The sequence below is a fragment of the Corythoichthys intestinalis genome, chromosome 3, assembly GCF_030265065.1.
Source record: "Corythoichthys intestinalis isolate RoL2023-P3 chromosome 3, ASM3026506v1, whole genome shotgun sequence".
Lineage (NCBI taxonomy): Eukaryota > Metazoa > Chordata > Actinopteri > Syngnathiformes > Syngnathidae > Corythoichthys > Corythoichthys intestinalis.
In genome coordinates, this window is record NC_080397.1 from 13,434,879 (window position 1) to 13,448,942 (window position 14,064).

Genomic DNA, 14,064 nt, shown 5'->3' on the forward strand with positions numbered 1-14,064 from the left:
GCTATTTTCATCCTTCTGCTGTGAATTGAAACGAGTTTATCACTAATAGGCGTCCAATCAGTTTGAACTGGGAGGGTTACCAGCAGTAAGTTCAATTTGGGGCACTTCAGGTAATTTCCTGTTGATTTTCATTCAATTCCTGTGCCTTTTGGGGCATTTACGGGTCACCTCCTGTTGATTGGGGAGATTTACAGCTCACTTCCTGTTGATTTTGGGTTACTGAACAAGAAGGGATTCAAGAATGTCCATTTGAGCCTGGAAGGAGGCAGCCCTCCAACTTCAAATAGAATGGACTTCTATCGCCGTCAATGCCACCGAAATATGAAGGACTTTTACAATATAGTATTCAATGTATAATAGGGCAAACCATTATGAATGCAATGCAAGCACTTGCTCATTTTCATAAAACCCAATTGCAAGTGATTGCTGCAACACACTCAAACAAATGTGATTCATGCGGGTTCGCCTCATGCTAAAGCGGTGGTTTGTTTCACTCGACTGATTGAAGACTACTCGAAGTAGAAAAAAAAAAGTATTGAATTGCTGCCTGATAGACTACAGTTAAAGTAGTGTTCACCTACTGGAGACATTAAGATGCAAATGGGTATAGTATATGTTGTCGAGAAGAGTTTTTGCCACTTGGCACATAATGCATACAGTATGGTGTATAAATGCAAATGCTTTTGCCTTGCCTCTATGTGACATAGTTGGGCCTTTCTAATGATGCAAGGGCAAGAATAAGAGCTGCTGCAAGAATATGAATACAAGATATGAAATTATTCATGATATGGATTAGTCGTGTACAAAACGGGGGAAAAAAACATGATATGGGCTGCTTTATAAAGTTTATATCAAGATATGATATAATACATTTTGAAATTTTTGGTGAAAAATTAAACAAAAATGATATCTATTTCCCTGTTCACTTTTTAAAATTGATATTAAACTGACCTACCACAAATGTTAAACGCATTAAGAAGTGCTGCAACATAAAACTATCCAGTGCAAACAGACGCTGATGATGTGAGTGATTTAACTTTTAAGAGCATATAAAGATAGCAAAATGCCATGAACAATAAATTAATTACCATATTTACCGAACTATAAATTACAGTCTTTTTTTTTTTTTTTTTTTTTTTTATTGTTTGGAATTTACATGTTATTTTCACACTAAACCGCAAGACAGCGCTCAACATCGGCGGTAACTTATAAAAATAAATCAAAACAACCGAGAAGGACTCAACAAAATGGCACTGAAAAGAAAATCATATTCTGCCGATTACAAGCTGCAAGTAGTGAATTATGCAGCCGGAAACGATACGTTCTCAGTTCGTTGTTCATGCATCATGTAACGTTAGCATACAATACACTTATTCAGCCTGTTGTTTTCTATTCTATTTTTAATTCTAAATTGCCTTTCATGATGAAATGTCTCTTCTTGGTGTTGGATTTAATCAAATAAATTTCCCCCCAAAATGCGACTTATACTGCAGTGTGACTCATACTATATGTTTTTTTCCCCCTCTTCAATACACATTTTCTGGCTGGTGCAACTTATACTCTGTTGTGAGTTATTGTCCGAAAAATACAGTAATATTGGAATGAATTGTTTTGTCTGTGTTCTGGGTGCAATAAATGCCCTGTTCCCTTTGAAGCAGCTATTTTCAATTGTCTTGCATGCAATGCTCATGTACGATTGGTATGGGGAGCCAATTGGCTTCCTCCCAAAATGCTGCCGTTTGTGTACAAACTTATTCATAATTTTGTGATTTATTGCTTCTATCAGTGGCTAATTCTTTCCCAAATATAGTAGTATTCACACTTTATGTTCACCCATCATTACAATTAGTGATGCACGATAATACATTTTTCAACCGATACCGATAACTGATAATTTCCTCCTCATTCCGACCGATAACCGATAATCTTAAACCGATAATTCTATTAAAACATTTATGTAAAATTTTAAAGTATACACAAGAGAAACTATTGCTGTGCAAAAATATAATTCATTGCTCTTTTTTTCAACATCAAATATGAACAAGTAGTAAATTCCAATATTTAAATAATGACAGATTGTCTGACATTGTGTAATGGTAAACTTACTACAGAGTAAATACCTAAGGCATAAAAATGCCTTTAAAAGTAAGCCATTCCTTACATATATAACATTACTACACTGCAAAAACACACCTCCTTAAAACTAGTCAGTTTTAATTGTAAATCTATCGGAAATAAGTGAATTTATCTGCCAGCGCTTCAAGTGTATTTCTCTCAGATTTCTTGGAAGAAAAATAGCTTGCTGAAAATAAGCTTAACAGCCTTATTTTAAGCAATAAATTATTATACGTAATCCTTAAAAAAAAAAAAATTTAAAAAGAGGGGGAAATGAAATGTTTTGAAATGTTTTTTCATCTGTGTTGCCCTCTAATGTTTATTACTGGTTGTTGCACTTCAATAATATTTGTAGCTATAGAATAATATTGTTATTTCATTACAGCAGGAATGTGCATATTTAAATTGATAAGTGTTAATAAGTGCCAATAGGTTTTGATTTTCTACTGTGACTGTAATTGAGCAGACAAATAAGTTAAATAATTTGAAAAGTGATTGCTAATGCTATATGCTTTGTTGCACACTGTGAAAATGATTTGCTCAAAAGAGGGAGATGTCATGTATCCATTCTGCAGCGCTTTGTTTACATTTGCGGCACTCACGACATTTGCTTTACAGCAGCTAAGCTGATACACGGCAGTATTATTTGGCCGTAGTTGGAGCTCGCATCCCCGTGCGTGTTGTTTTGTGCCTGAGTTTTGTTAAGACGAAAATAAAGGCAGCGTTACAAAGTCATCTGACCGCTCGTCATTTTACTTACTGAATGCATTACTGACTGGCTGACTTCTTGTGTGGTTTTCTGCATGTTTGAATTATCATCTAACCACTGTGCCGTCATGATAAGATGATTAGCATGATAAGCTCTTACTTGACATCACTTTTCCAAATGTCCGTGGTGAAACTGATGTGATTGGCATGTTTTTCATGAAGAATGGTGGTCGTATAAACTGCATTATTTTTATTATCCGGGGCTTTGGCTTCGGGTCATTTCGGTATAAAAAAAATGTCTCGTCTTGTCTCGACGGCGGCAGCTACGTTCGTACTGGATAATCCGCCTGCCCCGGCCGGTTCGCCGCGGCATATTCGGGGCCTGGCTCCCCTCCGGACGGAGGCGCATGCTTCGCGTCCTGCACGCCGTGGAGGAACGCTCGAGAAACTGGGGTGTTCGCCGGAGGTTCTGCCGCCGGGTAACCGTGCTCGGCCTGCCCTGCCTAGGGCAGGGGGGCGGCGGCCTGCCGGACCGGCCAAAGCAGCGGGCTCCCTTGGAAGATGGCTACTTGTCAACTATCGGTCTCGTGCGGGTGTTTAGGCTTAGATGCGAGTTTACCACCCGCTTTGGGCTGCATTCCAAACAACCCGACTCCGGGAAGGCTGCAGCGTCTCTGTTTCGTCACAAGCCACGTAGCTTAGTTTAGTTCGTGTTTACAATAGCTTTAGCATTCCTGCTAGCAGCAGACTCGTAGTCGTTCCAAAAATCTTTGTGATGCAGTTTTACATGGCTGCTGGGTTAGTGGTGTTGAATGAGGACGCTTTCTTTCCACTTCGTGGAACTTCTGCAGTGCATGTTTTGCAGATGGCGAGAGCGTCATTTATTTTTTTTTAACACACGATAAATCTAGCCACTAGTAACAGCCACCATAAACTACAACTGCTTCTTGTTGTGTAACTCCGCCTCCTCAACCCCTCCTCCCTCAGGGGCTTCAGAGAGGGAAGGGGTTGAGGAGGCGGCGTGCTGAATTCTTCGGTTGCGCACATTTGGAGGCTAAATCAAGTATATAATTATTGGATTGCATTATCGGTTGAATTTTTTTATCATCTGGATTATCTGTGTGACGTCATAATTGCCTTTATCGGCCGATAATTATTGGTGACCAATATTATCGTGCATCTTTAATTACAATTTATTAGTTGTTAATTAATTGTTTTAATGACACACCACAAGTTACAAATGTAGGTCTAAAATGGCCTGGGCGAGATCTGTATTGTTTTTTTATTGGCTTGCTAAGTCAGCCCAATTGACTTGCGCTAGCTTAGCCACTCCAGAGCCCTGAAACTGACAAATAACTTTCTGTCTCTGAGGCATGGTCTTGATGAGTAATCTTAATCAATTTGGTGCCAACTCTCTTTGATTGCAGTTGCCAGATCATCCTTGCAGGTCGCTGTGGACCTTTTTTTTTCAATTTCCACCACAGGTTTTCAATAGGGTTGAGATCTGGACTATTTGCAGGACATGACATTGACTGGATGAGTCTTTCCCCAAGGAATGCTTTGATAGTTTTAGGTCCGTGGCATGATGCATTGTTATCTTGGAAAATGACGAACATATTTTCAATTGAAGGGATATAAAAAAAAAGCTGTCTAAAATTTCAATGTAAACTTGAGCATTTATTGAAGATTTAACCACAGCCATCTCCCCACTGCCTTTGCCTGACATACAGCCCCATATCATGAAGGACTGAGGGAATTTTCATGTCTTCTTCAGATAGTCATCTTTGTAAATCTCACTGGAACAGCACCAAACAAACGTTCCAGCATCATCACCTTGTCCAATGCAGATTCTTGACTCTTGAGACTGCCAGCTGTCATAAAAGCCAGAGGTGGCGTTCTTAATACTAGAGATATGTTTTGATTGTTATTTCTTTGTTTGTTTCTCATGATTCCATATTTTTTTCCTCAGAATGGAGTGATACCATATATATTTCCCTGCACTTGCTCTATAAAATTAACATTTACTGACCACCACAATGTTTTTTATTGATTTATTTTAGTGTTTCTGAATGTTAAAGAGTTGCCTTTTTGAACTAATAGATTATTTTTTTCAAGCTTTTTATCGGAGTTTGTTCTATTTGATAAAGTGTCTGAGTGAGTGCTCATCCGAGACTGGTGATTCCATACTTTTTGCTAGGGGTTGTATATGGATAATTTGATGTATGTATAGCATCATATTGTGCAGCACATGTATGATTTTTTATGCCACACATTGGTCCGACATTCCCATGTATACGTTTAAAGATTTTGTTTTGTGCTACCAAAAAACAACAAAGCAATGTTTTTCGGTCGATGGGTTCCTGACAAATGACTTGTGTTTGCGTGCCCGTGTGATCTCATACTGCCATTGAGCAGCGTCTGGCTGCTTGACAGGTTGGCTTGACAGTAGGGCGACCAGTCTGCCTGCTGTCTGCAATACTTGATGTTCACAGTGTGCAGGCTGTCAATGCATTCAGGGATGATACACGGACATTGAGAGAACCTGTTAATGCTCCATTGTTCATTGTGTGAAAACTCTCTCTTGAGCGTTAATGAGGCAATATGACAAGTTTTATTAGCCTGTCATTCTCTTGTTACATAGCCTTTTCTTTTTCCTTGTTCAGACTGACACTTTTCTTCACTACTTAATGTTAATAGTCAACAAAAGCATTGCGCTCTCGTGAAAGGAAATCATAAAAGTGGAACTCTTGCAACAGCAGTTAAACCTTTGAATTGAGGTCAATTTTCACAGAGTACAGTATATGCTGAGATAATTAGTAAAAGAAGAACATTTGCATTTAAAACTCCTATTGACGCAAGAGATGCCTAATCCTAAATTTATGCATGTGTGTATGTATGTATGTATGTATGTATGTATATTTAATAAGCCACATTTTATTTAAAAAAAAAAATGCATTTGTAGGAAGTCTATTTGAGTGTGTGGGTGGGTGTTTTTAACTAATCTAGCAATCTTTTCATAATTGGCCAAGCTGTGCAGACCAAAATCTGGTATCAGTTGGAAGGAAATTAGGTTACAACATATGATTTTGAGGTCAGAGAGCTAGATTCTAGAAAAATTGAGGCCAGTGGGACACTTTAAGGCCCCAACAATTGGGTAAGAGTGCATGGTTTGTAATGCTTGCGCGATTACATACGCACAGAGTGCTTACCTTTGATGGTGAGCTGTTTTTAATTGAATCGAAAAAAGGAAGCTACTTCAAGTTGAAGTTCAGAATTTTTGACATCAGGCTTAATTTCCAAGGTAGCGGGTGTTTAAATAGTCGGTGGTGTTGGTTTCAACAAATTCCGTTCAGTTTGTTAGTCAATTGTTAGTTGCACTGCTCCGGAGTGGCTTGCATGCCAATAAATAACGATATTAACAGATCTAACATAGTCAAATACATTTAAAATGCAGATCATTCTTTGAAATACCAATGCGGCCAAAAAAATGTCACGCCAAACTGCCGTAATTCATTAATTTCTAAACCACTGTGAAATCACTCCACCCTGCTTACGTGGACAGCATGTTCCTTGCAGAGCTGCTGGATTACAAATGTTGCTGTTCATACTACAATTATTGACATGCAATGGTAAGTTTCAATAACTTTATCCCGAAAACTAGCCAACACTATTTGATTTCAGTGATTCTCATGCATGCATATATTGTTTTTTTATTGGCATGCTAGCAAGCACCATTGACTCGTGCTAGCTTAGCTACTCTGGAGCCCTGCCACAAACAAATAACTAACAAACTGCACGGAATTTGTTGAAACCTAAACGACTGACTAATTGAAAATGCAGCCTAATGTCAAAAATTCAGAACTTTCCCTTTAACTTTCTTAAAATGGTTCTTTTCTCCTCCTTTTTTATCCTCTGCAATCCATAGTTACTCTTAGGCAGTGTTGTTAATAACGGCTTTTAGAATATAACGGGGTTACTAACAGCGTTATTTTTTTCAGTAGCGAGTAATCTAATTAATTACTTTTCTCATCTTGGCAACGCCGCTACCGTTACTGACGTGGCAAAGGCATGCGTTACTATGCATTACGATGTTGGTTGACTGACGCGAAAAAAGTCTGAAAAAGACGGACTCACGGAGACGAGAGAGCAGAGCAGGAGTGGGGAGGAGGCAAGGAAGGGTGACGCGGTTGCAAACGCGATGCTACTATGCCAGGTGGTTCCAATAATACCTAAATGTAACCGATAGCCTATAAACTACGCCAACATGATGGTTCGGTAGATATCACATATATACAGAACTAGATGCAAATGACAGACACTGAGGCATTAGCAACATTTATAATAAAGAACTAGATGCGTTAGTAAACAGCCGCCATCTTAAAGCAGTAGACTTCTCAGGAAGGCTCTGTTGTAGAGAACCTTCCTAGCGAACCTAAGTAACTTTTTATCTAAAATGCTCCTAAATCGGCAAAACTTGACTTAAATCTATCTTTAAATGATGAAACAGCTTTAAAACTTACACATATCGAAAATAACACGAGCAATTTTAACAACTTTAACGGTTGATTCACAACATTAAATGACTTCCACACATAGCAAAGGTTACTATCTAGTTATCGCAATATCCGCAATACCCCTGTGTCTAGTTAAGTTTAGGGTAAAGAATTGGGCTAGGGCCAATTATCCCCAAAAAACATTTAAACTTCACATTGTGTGACCTGTTTTTTTTTTTTTTTTGTGTATTTTTTTTTTTTTTTTTAGAAAAAAAATGAAATTATCACCAGTTACTTTGCCAAGTAATTAATTACTGTTACATTCAGGTAACTGAGTTACTAACGCAATTACTTTTTGGGAGAAGTAATTTGTAACTGTAATTAATTACTTTTTAAAAGTAAGATTAACAACACTGCTCTTAGGTACTGCAATGTTGTATAACATCAATGTAGTGTTTGGTTAATGGAATAGCAAGGTGGTGTCGGTTGCCCGTTGTATGAATTCATCTGGGTTTGGGTCAAAATATTTAAAGTATCATAAGCACTTTGCAGGCAGTGTTGTACTCTTGGGATAATTTCATGTAAATGGAAAGTGCTCTTGCGAGTGAAACCCACTTCTACTCAGCTGCATGCTAATGTGATGAACTCTCTGCTCTCCTCCTTTTTAGCACAAAATGACCTGACTCACTATTGGATTTCTGCGTCGCAATTTTCCAGTCATAATTCAAAGTTCAAACAGCTAATGTTAAATGATTAGACCACAGCAATCAGAATTCAATTAGAGTGACTAAAATGCATACTCTGGTTTACAGTCATGCTTTTTCTCCCAGTTCTGGCTTGTCTGCTCCTTTAGATATCTCATAAGGGACTAATGTCAGTGTTGGAAATCTCTTATTAGTCACCTGGTGCTTCTCAAGGGTATTTTAGAATGATCCTAATCTCTTTTATTTCTATTTTTAGCTTTATCGCTATGTATGATAGCCCACACACTGGCTGATTAATAGGAAGGAAAGAGATAAGGAGAAAAGCTTGGCTCATCGTTTGACTTGTTAATGGCTCCAAGGGGAGCCATGTTGAGAGCCAGCTGGGGTTCCCCAACCAAGTTGAATTGAGAACATCTTTCAAAGAACCCAAAGCTTCCAAAGTGGATTGCTCGTTGCTGCATCAATTTTGGGAAGAGACAATTTTGCAGACACGGTGCCATGTGCCACTTGTTTAAGTAATAATCTGTCTTCTCCTGTAGAGTTACTGTATGTCTTTTCTTGTCCCTACAGGGCATCACAACAGTGGAGCCTTGTAATGCAGAGCCTCCACCTCCGAGTCCAGCCATGTATCAGCTGGATATTGTCTTGAAGAAAGGCAACAACTTGGCCATCAGAGATCGTACAGGTAGTTTTCTCAATGTTTTTATCTCACTTGTGCTGCCAATCAATACGGTGGTGTATATTGTACAGAGTGAGAACTGAAATGTGTTGCAGAGGTGGAACTTCTCTAAGGCTGGGTTTATACCGCAGGTCTAAATGCACGAATCTGATTTTTTTTTGCTTTTTTCCGACTCCACTGAGGCATTAACTTGGCGGTCTGAACGGGAAAAGTTGCATAAAAGTGGACCATTTCAAATCCGATCTTGGTCACTTTTGTATGTGGTTAAAATTCGATCTGGGCTACATTTTCCCAGAATGTGGCTGCGGTCTGAACTGCCAAGTCCCCCCAATCGGAATTTATGCAGCAATTACATCAGCAAAGCGCGAGAGAGACAGGGTGCTACGGTAGCGGTGCAGCTGTGCATTAGCATTAGCGCCTACCTTGAGCACAGCAGTCATTATAAAATAAAATTGGTTGAGGATAAGCATGAGAATGCTTGGTTTTCTCTCTGCTCCAAATGAGCAATATTTCAAGATTGCTTACACGGCCAGGAGTCGTGGCAAACTGTCCGTATGTGTGTGTGTGCGTCCTGTGTTATTATTTTGTTTTGATTTGCATGCGGGTCAGTTTGCTCAGCGCATCTCGGACTTTGAATTAGTGCGTATGCGTGATACTTGAATAGCACGCCAAAAAACAGATATGACAAAAAATCGGAATCATGCATTAAGACCTGTGGTATGAACCTAGCCTAAGGGGCCCAGATTGCCAGCGTAAAGTGGGCGTGGTGGAAACACCATAAATTTATCAACAAAAGTCTCTGTCACTCGTCCTCCACTTGCTTGACCTGAATAAAGGAAGCACCACCTAGTGTGTCAGAATATGTTTACCAGCTCTGCATCTATCGTTTATCTAATATCGACTCAACTTGGCTTAATATGCTGGGTAACCAATTAGGTATTAGTCCCACCCACTTAGTTTGACAGACAAACAGAAATAATTATAAATGGACTAGAAATTTAATTAATACATTAATTAATGACACTTTTATTAATTTAATTCCCATTTTGATTCATTACTGACACATTTTAGCATTTACTTAAAGATGTATTTAAATATTTCATTATGTCCCATTTGGTCCTCCATAGGCATCTAGGTGCATGCTGTAGCTGAATGTCCAGTAATTGTATTGAGTCTGTCTGTATTCGACCGTGGAATGACTTGTATTTCAGCCCTGTCCAATATTCCTATTGCACTTCTTGCACTGTGGGTAATAGGATACCCTTTATGCTGCAGCCATCTGTCACTTCCGACATGACGCACATGCACCCACTGTTAAAGCAGCCCACGGTCTGAGTGAGAGGATTTTCTGGTAGGGTTGCCACAAAACAATTTTAGTAGTTGAATAAGCACATTATTTTGGCAATGTGTTGCCTAATCGGCTCATATAAAAACTATTACCTTCGCTAGAAGGTGAAACCTACGGAAGGTGGAGGTTATGTATTCAGTTTTGTATATCTGTTTGTTTTAAAGATAATTCAATAATGGATAAAGGGATTATGATCAAATTTGTAGGATATGTTTGTAATATGAAAAAGAAGAGGTGATCATATTTTGGGGTGATGAGATCGGAGTTCAAGGTCACAGAGGTCAGAAAATGAATTTTGTAATAACTGTAGAACGAAGAAATGGATTGTTATCAAACTTTTTTCTTACTTAAAAGCCAAGGAGTGCCCACGCATTGTGGTGCTTTGATTTTGGCTATGCTCTTTTGGATTGCTTCTCTATTTTATGGTTATATTATATTATATTATATTTTCTCGTTTTTATATTTTTTAAAAATTAACACAAACTAATATAAAGTGAATATTTACTTTGTGAGGAATTGTTTTTTTCCCACACTTTTTAAATTAAATTAATATAAAAAACAAACAAAATAATTCATCCATCAATTTTCAACACAGCTTATCCTTATCAGTATCATGGGGTGCTAGAGCCTAAAAAAATGATTAAAAATAAAAATATTAACAAAATCTCAGACAATATATGATTTTGAGGTCAACAATGTATCTAAACCATGACTCGATTAATAAAATAATTCCAACAAATAATGCCAGCTCATATATAGTACATGGACAGTGTATGATTCACAAAATTTGCCATGTCATAGTGCGTAAAAGAAGACTATTTATATAAAAAAAAAAAAACACCCATTGACGTCTAATGCATTTTGACTAAAATGGATTGGACATCTATGCCATCCATGGCAACCAAAACATTAATGTGCGTATGACACCAAAAACCTTGTTTATTTCATATTTCACGCGGTGTTTTATGCCCCTGAATGAAATGGACTGCTTGGATGTGTGTGGAAGCGAGCGTTTCCTATATTCAATTTTTGAATTCCGCGCCATGAAAATGAGTGACTTCCGGCTTCGGTCTCGGGTTTAGGGCAAATGCGAATGTCACCAGGGTCAGCATCTCACAATACAGCATTGCTTTATAGCATGCAGATGAACTGCGGAATCATCTGATTTTATGGATTAATTCGTTTATTTTTCGCATCACGCCAGCCAAACAGCTGCAGAAAATTGTTGCCGCACCAGGGAAAGGCGTGTGAGCCTTTTTGGGTTTCAAAAGGTTTCCGTTCACATCGGATATTGGCCAAAACAAGCCCTACTATTGTGGGACCTTTGGACTTACAAGGAAGTGAGTAAACATCATATTTTGTATTATGTCAAATACTGGGATCATGGCACACGTTTTAATGCGGAAGTGCCTTGCATTTTGTGGCTGATTGTCCACTCAGCTGACGACGGGTGGCTTGTTTGCACCCCCCCCCCCATACTCGGTTTATTGCCCTCTTCGTGTGCGTGGTGTTCTGTCAAATTTTCAACCCCATCAGAAATTGCAACTTTGTGTTAAAAATGGCTGCGAATACAGCGATTACAAAGTAAACATTGCAAACTTTCTTTAAATAAAGGACTATTTACTTACGTTTGATCATGGACAGACATGTAGAAAAGTTCTCCTCAGACCCATCCTGCCATGTTAGCTGCACAACAACTGCACGCCGCTCTCTGTTTACGTCTTCGCTGTATAGTAAAACATTATTTTACGCCCTATTCGTGTTGTCCATGTGGCAGCTACGCACTCCTCCGACGTTGGACGGTTTGACCGGCGGTACTCTCCAGCTACTTCACCGGTGAGCTCTCCTGTCAGTAGCAGGAGAATGAGCTGTAACTTGCTCGCCGTCGGGCGGGTTGCTGATCGGCGAAGCCAATCGACAACCCCGCCGCCGTGTGAAATGCCCCGAGCTGGTTTTGTGTGATTTTTCGCTTCGAAAAGCGGAAATAAGACTTTGAGACATCACTTGGTTCGGGTTAGCATGTCAGCTAGTTGTCACGCCTCTTAGTTTGTTTACATGCTCTGAAGCCGGGGCAGGAAAATGATAAAAGCCTGACAAACTACGGTAGCATAAAATATCGTTAGGGAAGTGCGACAGTAAAGGGGTCATCCTCCTGTCGGTAACGCTAGGGCCCTATAATGGTAGGCATGGCTAAACGGCGGATTAAAAAACTAATTTCTCGTCATCTGCGCTTTGCCAAATTGTTGTATATAGTCGAATCGTCTCAAAATATGATTCTAATTCACATAGTAATGCTATTTCAGACTTCTTTTTTAAAACCCTGTCGTACGCACTTTAAGGAGGATTACAGTATTTAATAGGTACTTTGAACTATTTTACTTTGCAAAACTTCCAAATTTATATCGATTGAACGTCCATTGCCATCAATTGAAATCAAACATGATCATGAGAGCCAAGAGATTTTTGATACATACAACTATGATTTATTCATTTTCCTCCAGGAACCCGACACTTATTTTAGTACATGATTCAGTAGAAATGTAATTACATGTTCATTTATCATCGGTTAATAATTTAAGATCATTTGCCTGCTCTGTGAGAGCTATTGATCAGGACCATGTAATTGGAATTACAGATAGATGATGAAAGTGAAGAATTGATTAATTCATCATTGGAATCATGTATCAACATGTCTTTAATGAGCTTTGACTAAGATTACATGTTCTAAGTTTAGACATCATTTTAACAGCTTGCATCTTTGTCAAACAAATCAATTTTTAGACGGTGCTTTTAACTGTAGCATTGCTGCATTTTATTTTAGTTTGTTTGTCCCTGAGTCATTGCGCTGTCCCCTGCTGGCTGCAGCTCTAGTGTTATTCCGGCAGCAATAAATAGTTTTGCTTTATGTGCATTTTCAACTGCTGTCAGGAAGAAAGGGAGCATTTATCTAAGATACTAGCTGGGACTTTGGCCACGCTTCGGGCAAGCATGCCCGCTGAGTATACTACTATTTGATTCCAACACATTTATTTCCAGTCAATGAACATGTAGATGTGAAACGTTCTTGTTCAATGGTTTTGCACCCTATCTCTTTACTGAATTTATTAGATTGTTCTTCACTGAGCCACAAGCCGTAGTCCTTTTGTTTGTAAAATTGTTGCCCAGGAAGCCAGCAACAGTAACTAGAAGAGATGCAATCAAAGGCAGGCTTTTTCATCCGTTTAGTTTCATTGCTGTGGCGGCCAGTGTTTTTGTTGTTTTTCCGAGAAATTCAATCGTTTCTAACTGTAAAAATGTTTAATATGTGCTGTGTATGAAACAATGGTTGATGCATGTTGTATAGCAGTGTTTTTCAACCTTTTTTGATCCACGGCACACTTATTTCATTAAAGAAAAAAAAAAAACCAAGGCACACCACCAGCAAAAAACGTAAAAATGAATTTCTGTCATCTATATGAACAATACAAAGTTGTGTATTGAATAGGAATCAAAGAAACGCAAAATAATCATGTTTTTACTAACTCATGCTGCCTTCACATGCATTGGGAAAGATGGTTCTCACCACTTGCAAACTGGTAATTACGAATACGTCCAGTTCATGTGCTTTTGTTGTCATAGCAAAAAAAACAAAAACAAAAAAAACAAAAAAAATACTACTACTACTCCAAAAACAAGAGAATGTATCGAAAAGCAAACAGTAAGATTTTGTTTCTAACTAAACATTTTAGCAAACACTTGGTTAAAATGAGTTTTATAAATGTATATATTACATTAATATACTGGCGTCACAAAAATGTGCAAACTGACGATGCATCTTCTTGAAAAACTGTCATGTCATAATTATGACAGTGTTATGGCACCACTGTCATATAAAGTGGTACCAAATACCATAACTAGCAATTAATGAAACAATTGGAATAATAACTGAAGAAATAATTAGCACAGAACATGAATTTTGATTGTTATTTACATCTGTATCGCTGCAATGCATGCCAGGAGGCATGTTGAACAACAACA

The 14,064-nt window shown here is 38.4% G+C and overlaps 1 protein-coding gene across 3 annotated transcripts in view; it reads left to right on the forward strand.

Annotated features, from left to right (window-relative positions):
* Window positions 1-14,064, forward strand: part of LOC130913862 (multiple C2 and transmembrane domain-containing protein 1) — a 266,167-nt gene that overhangs the window by 46,319 nt on the left and 205,784 nt on the right. For all 3 annotated transcript variants that reach the window (XM_057832765.1, XM_057832766.1, XM_057832767.1), the window contains exon 2: window positions 8,591-8,705. In XM_057832765.1, coding sequence (XP_057688748.1) covers window positions 8,591-8,705 — 115 coding nt within the window. The remainder of the gene's footprint in view (window positions 1-8,590; window positions 8,706-14,064) is intronic.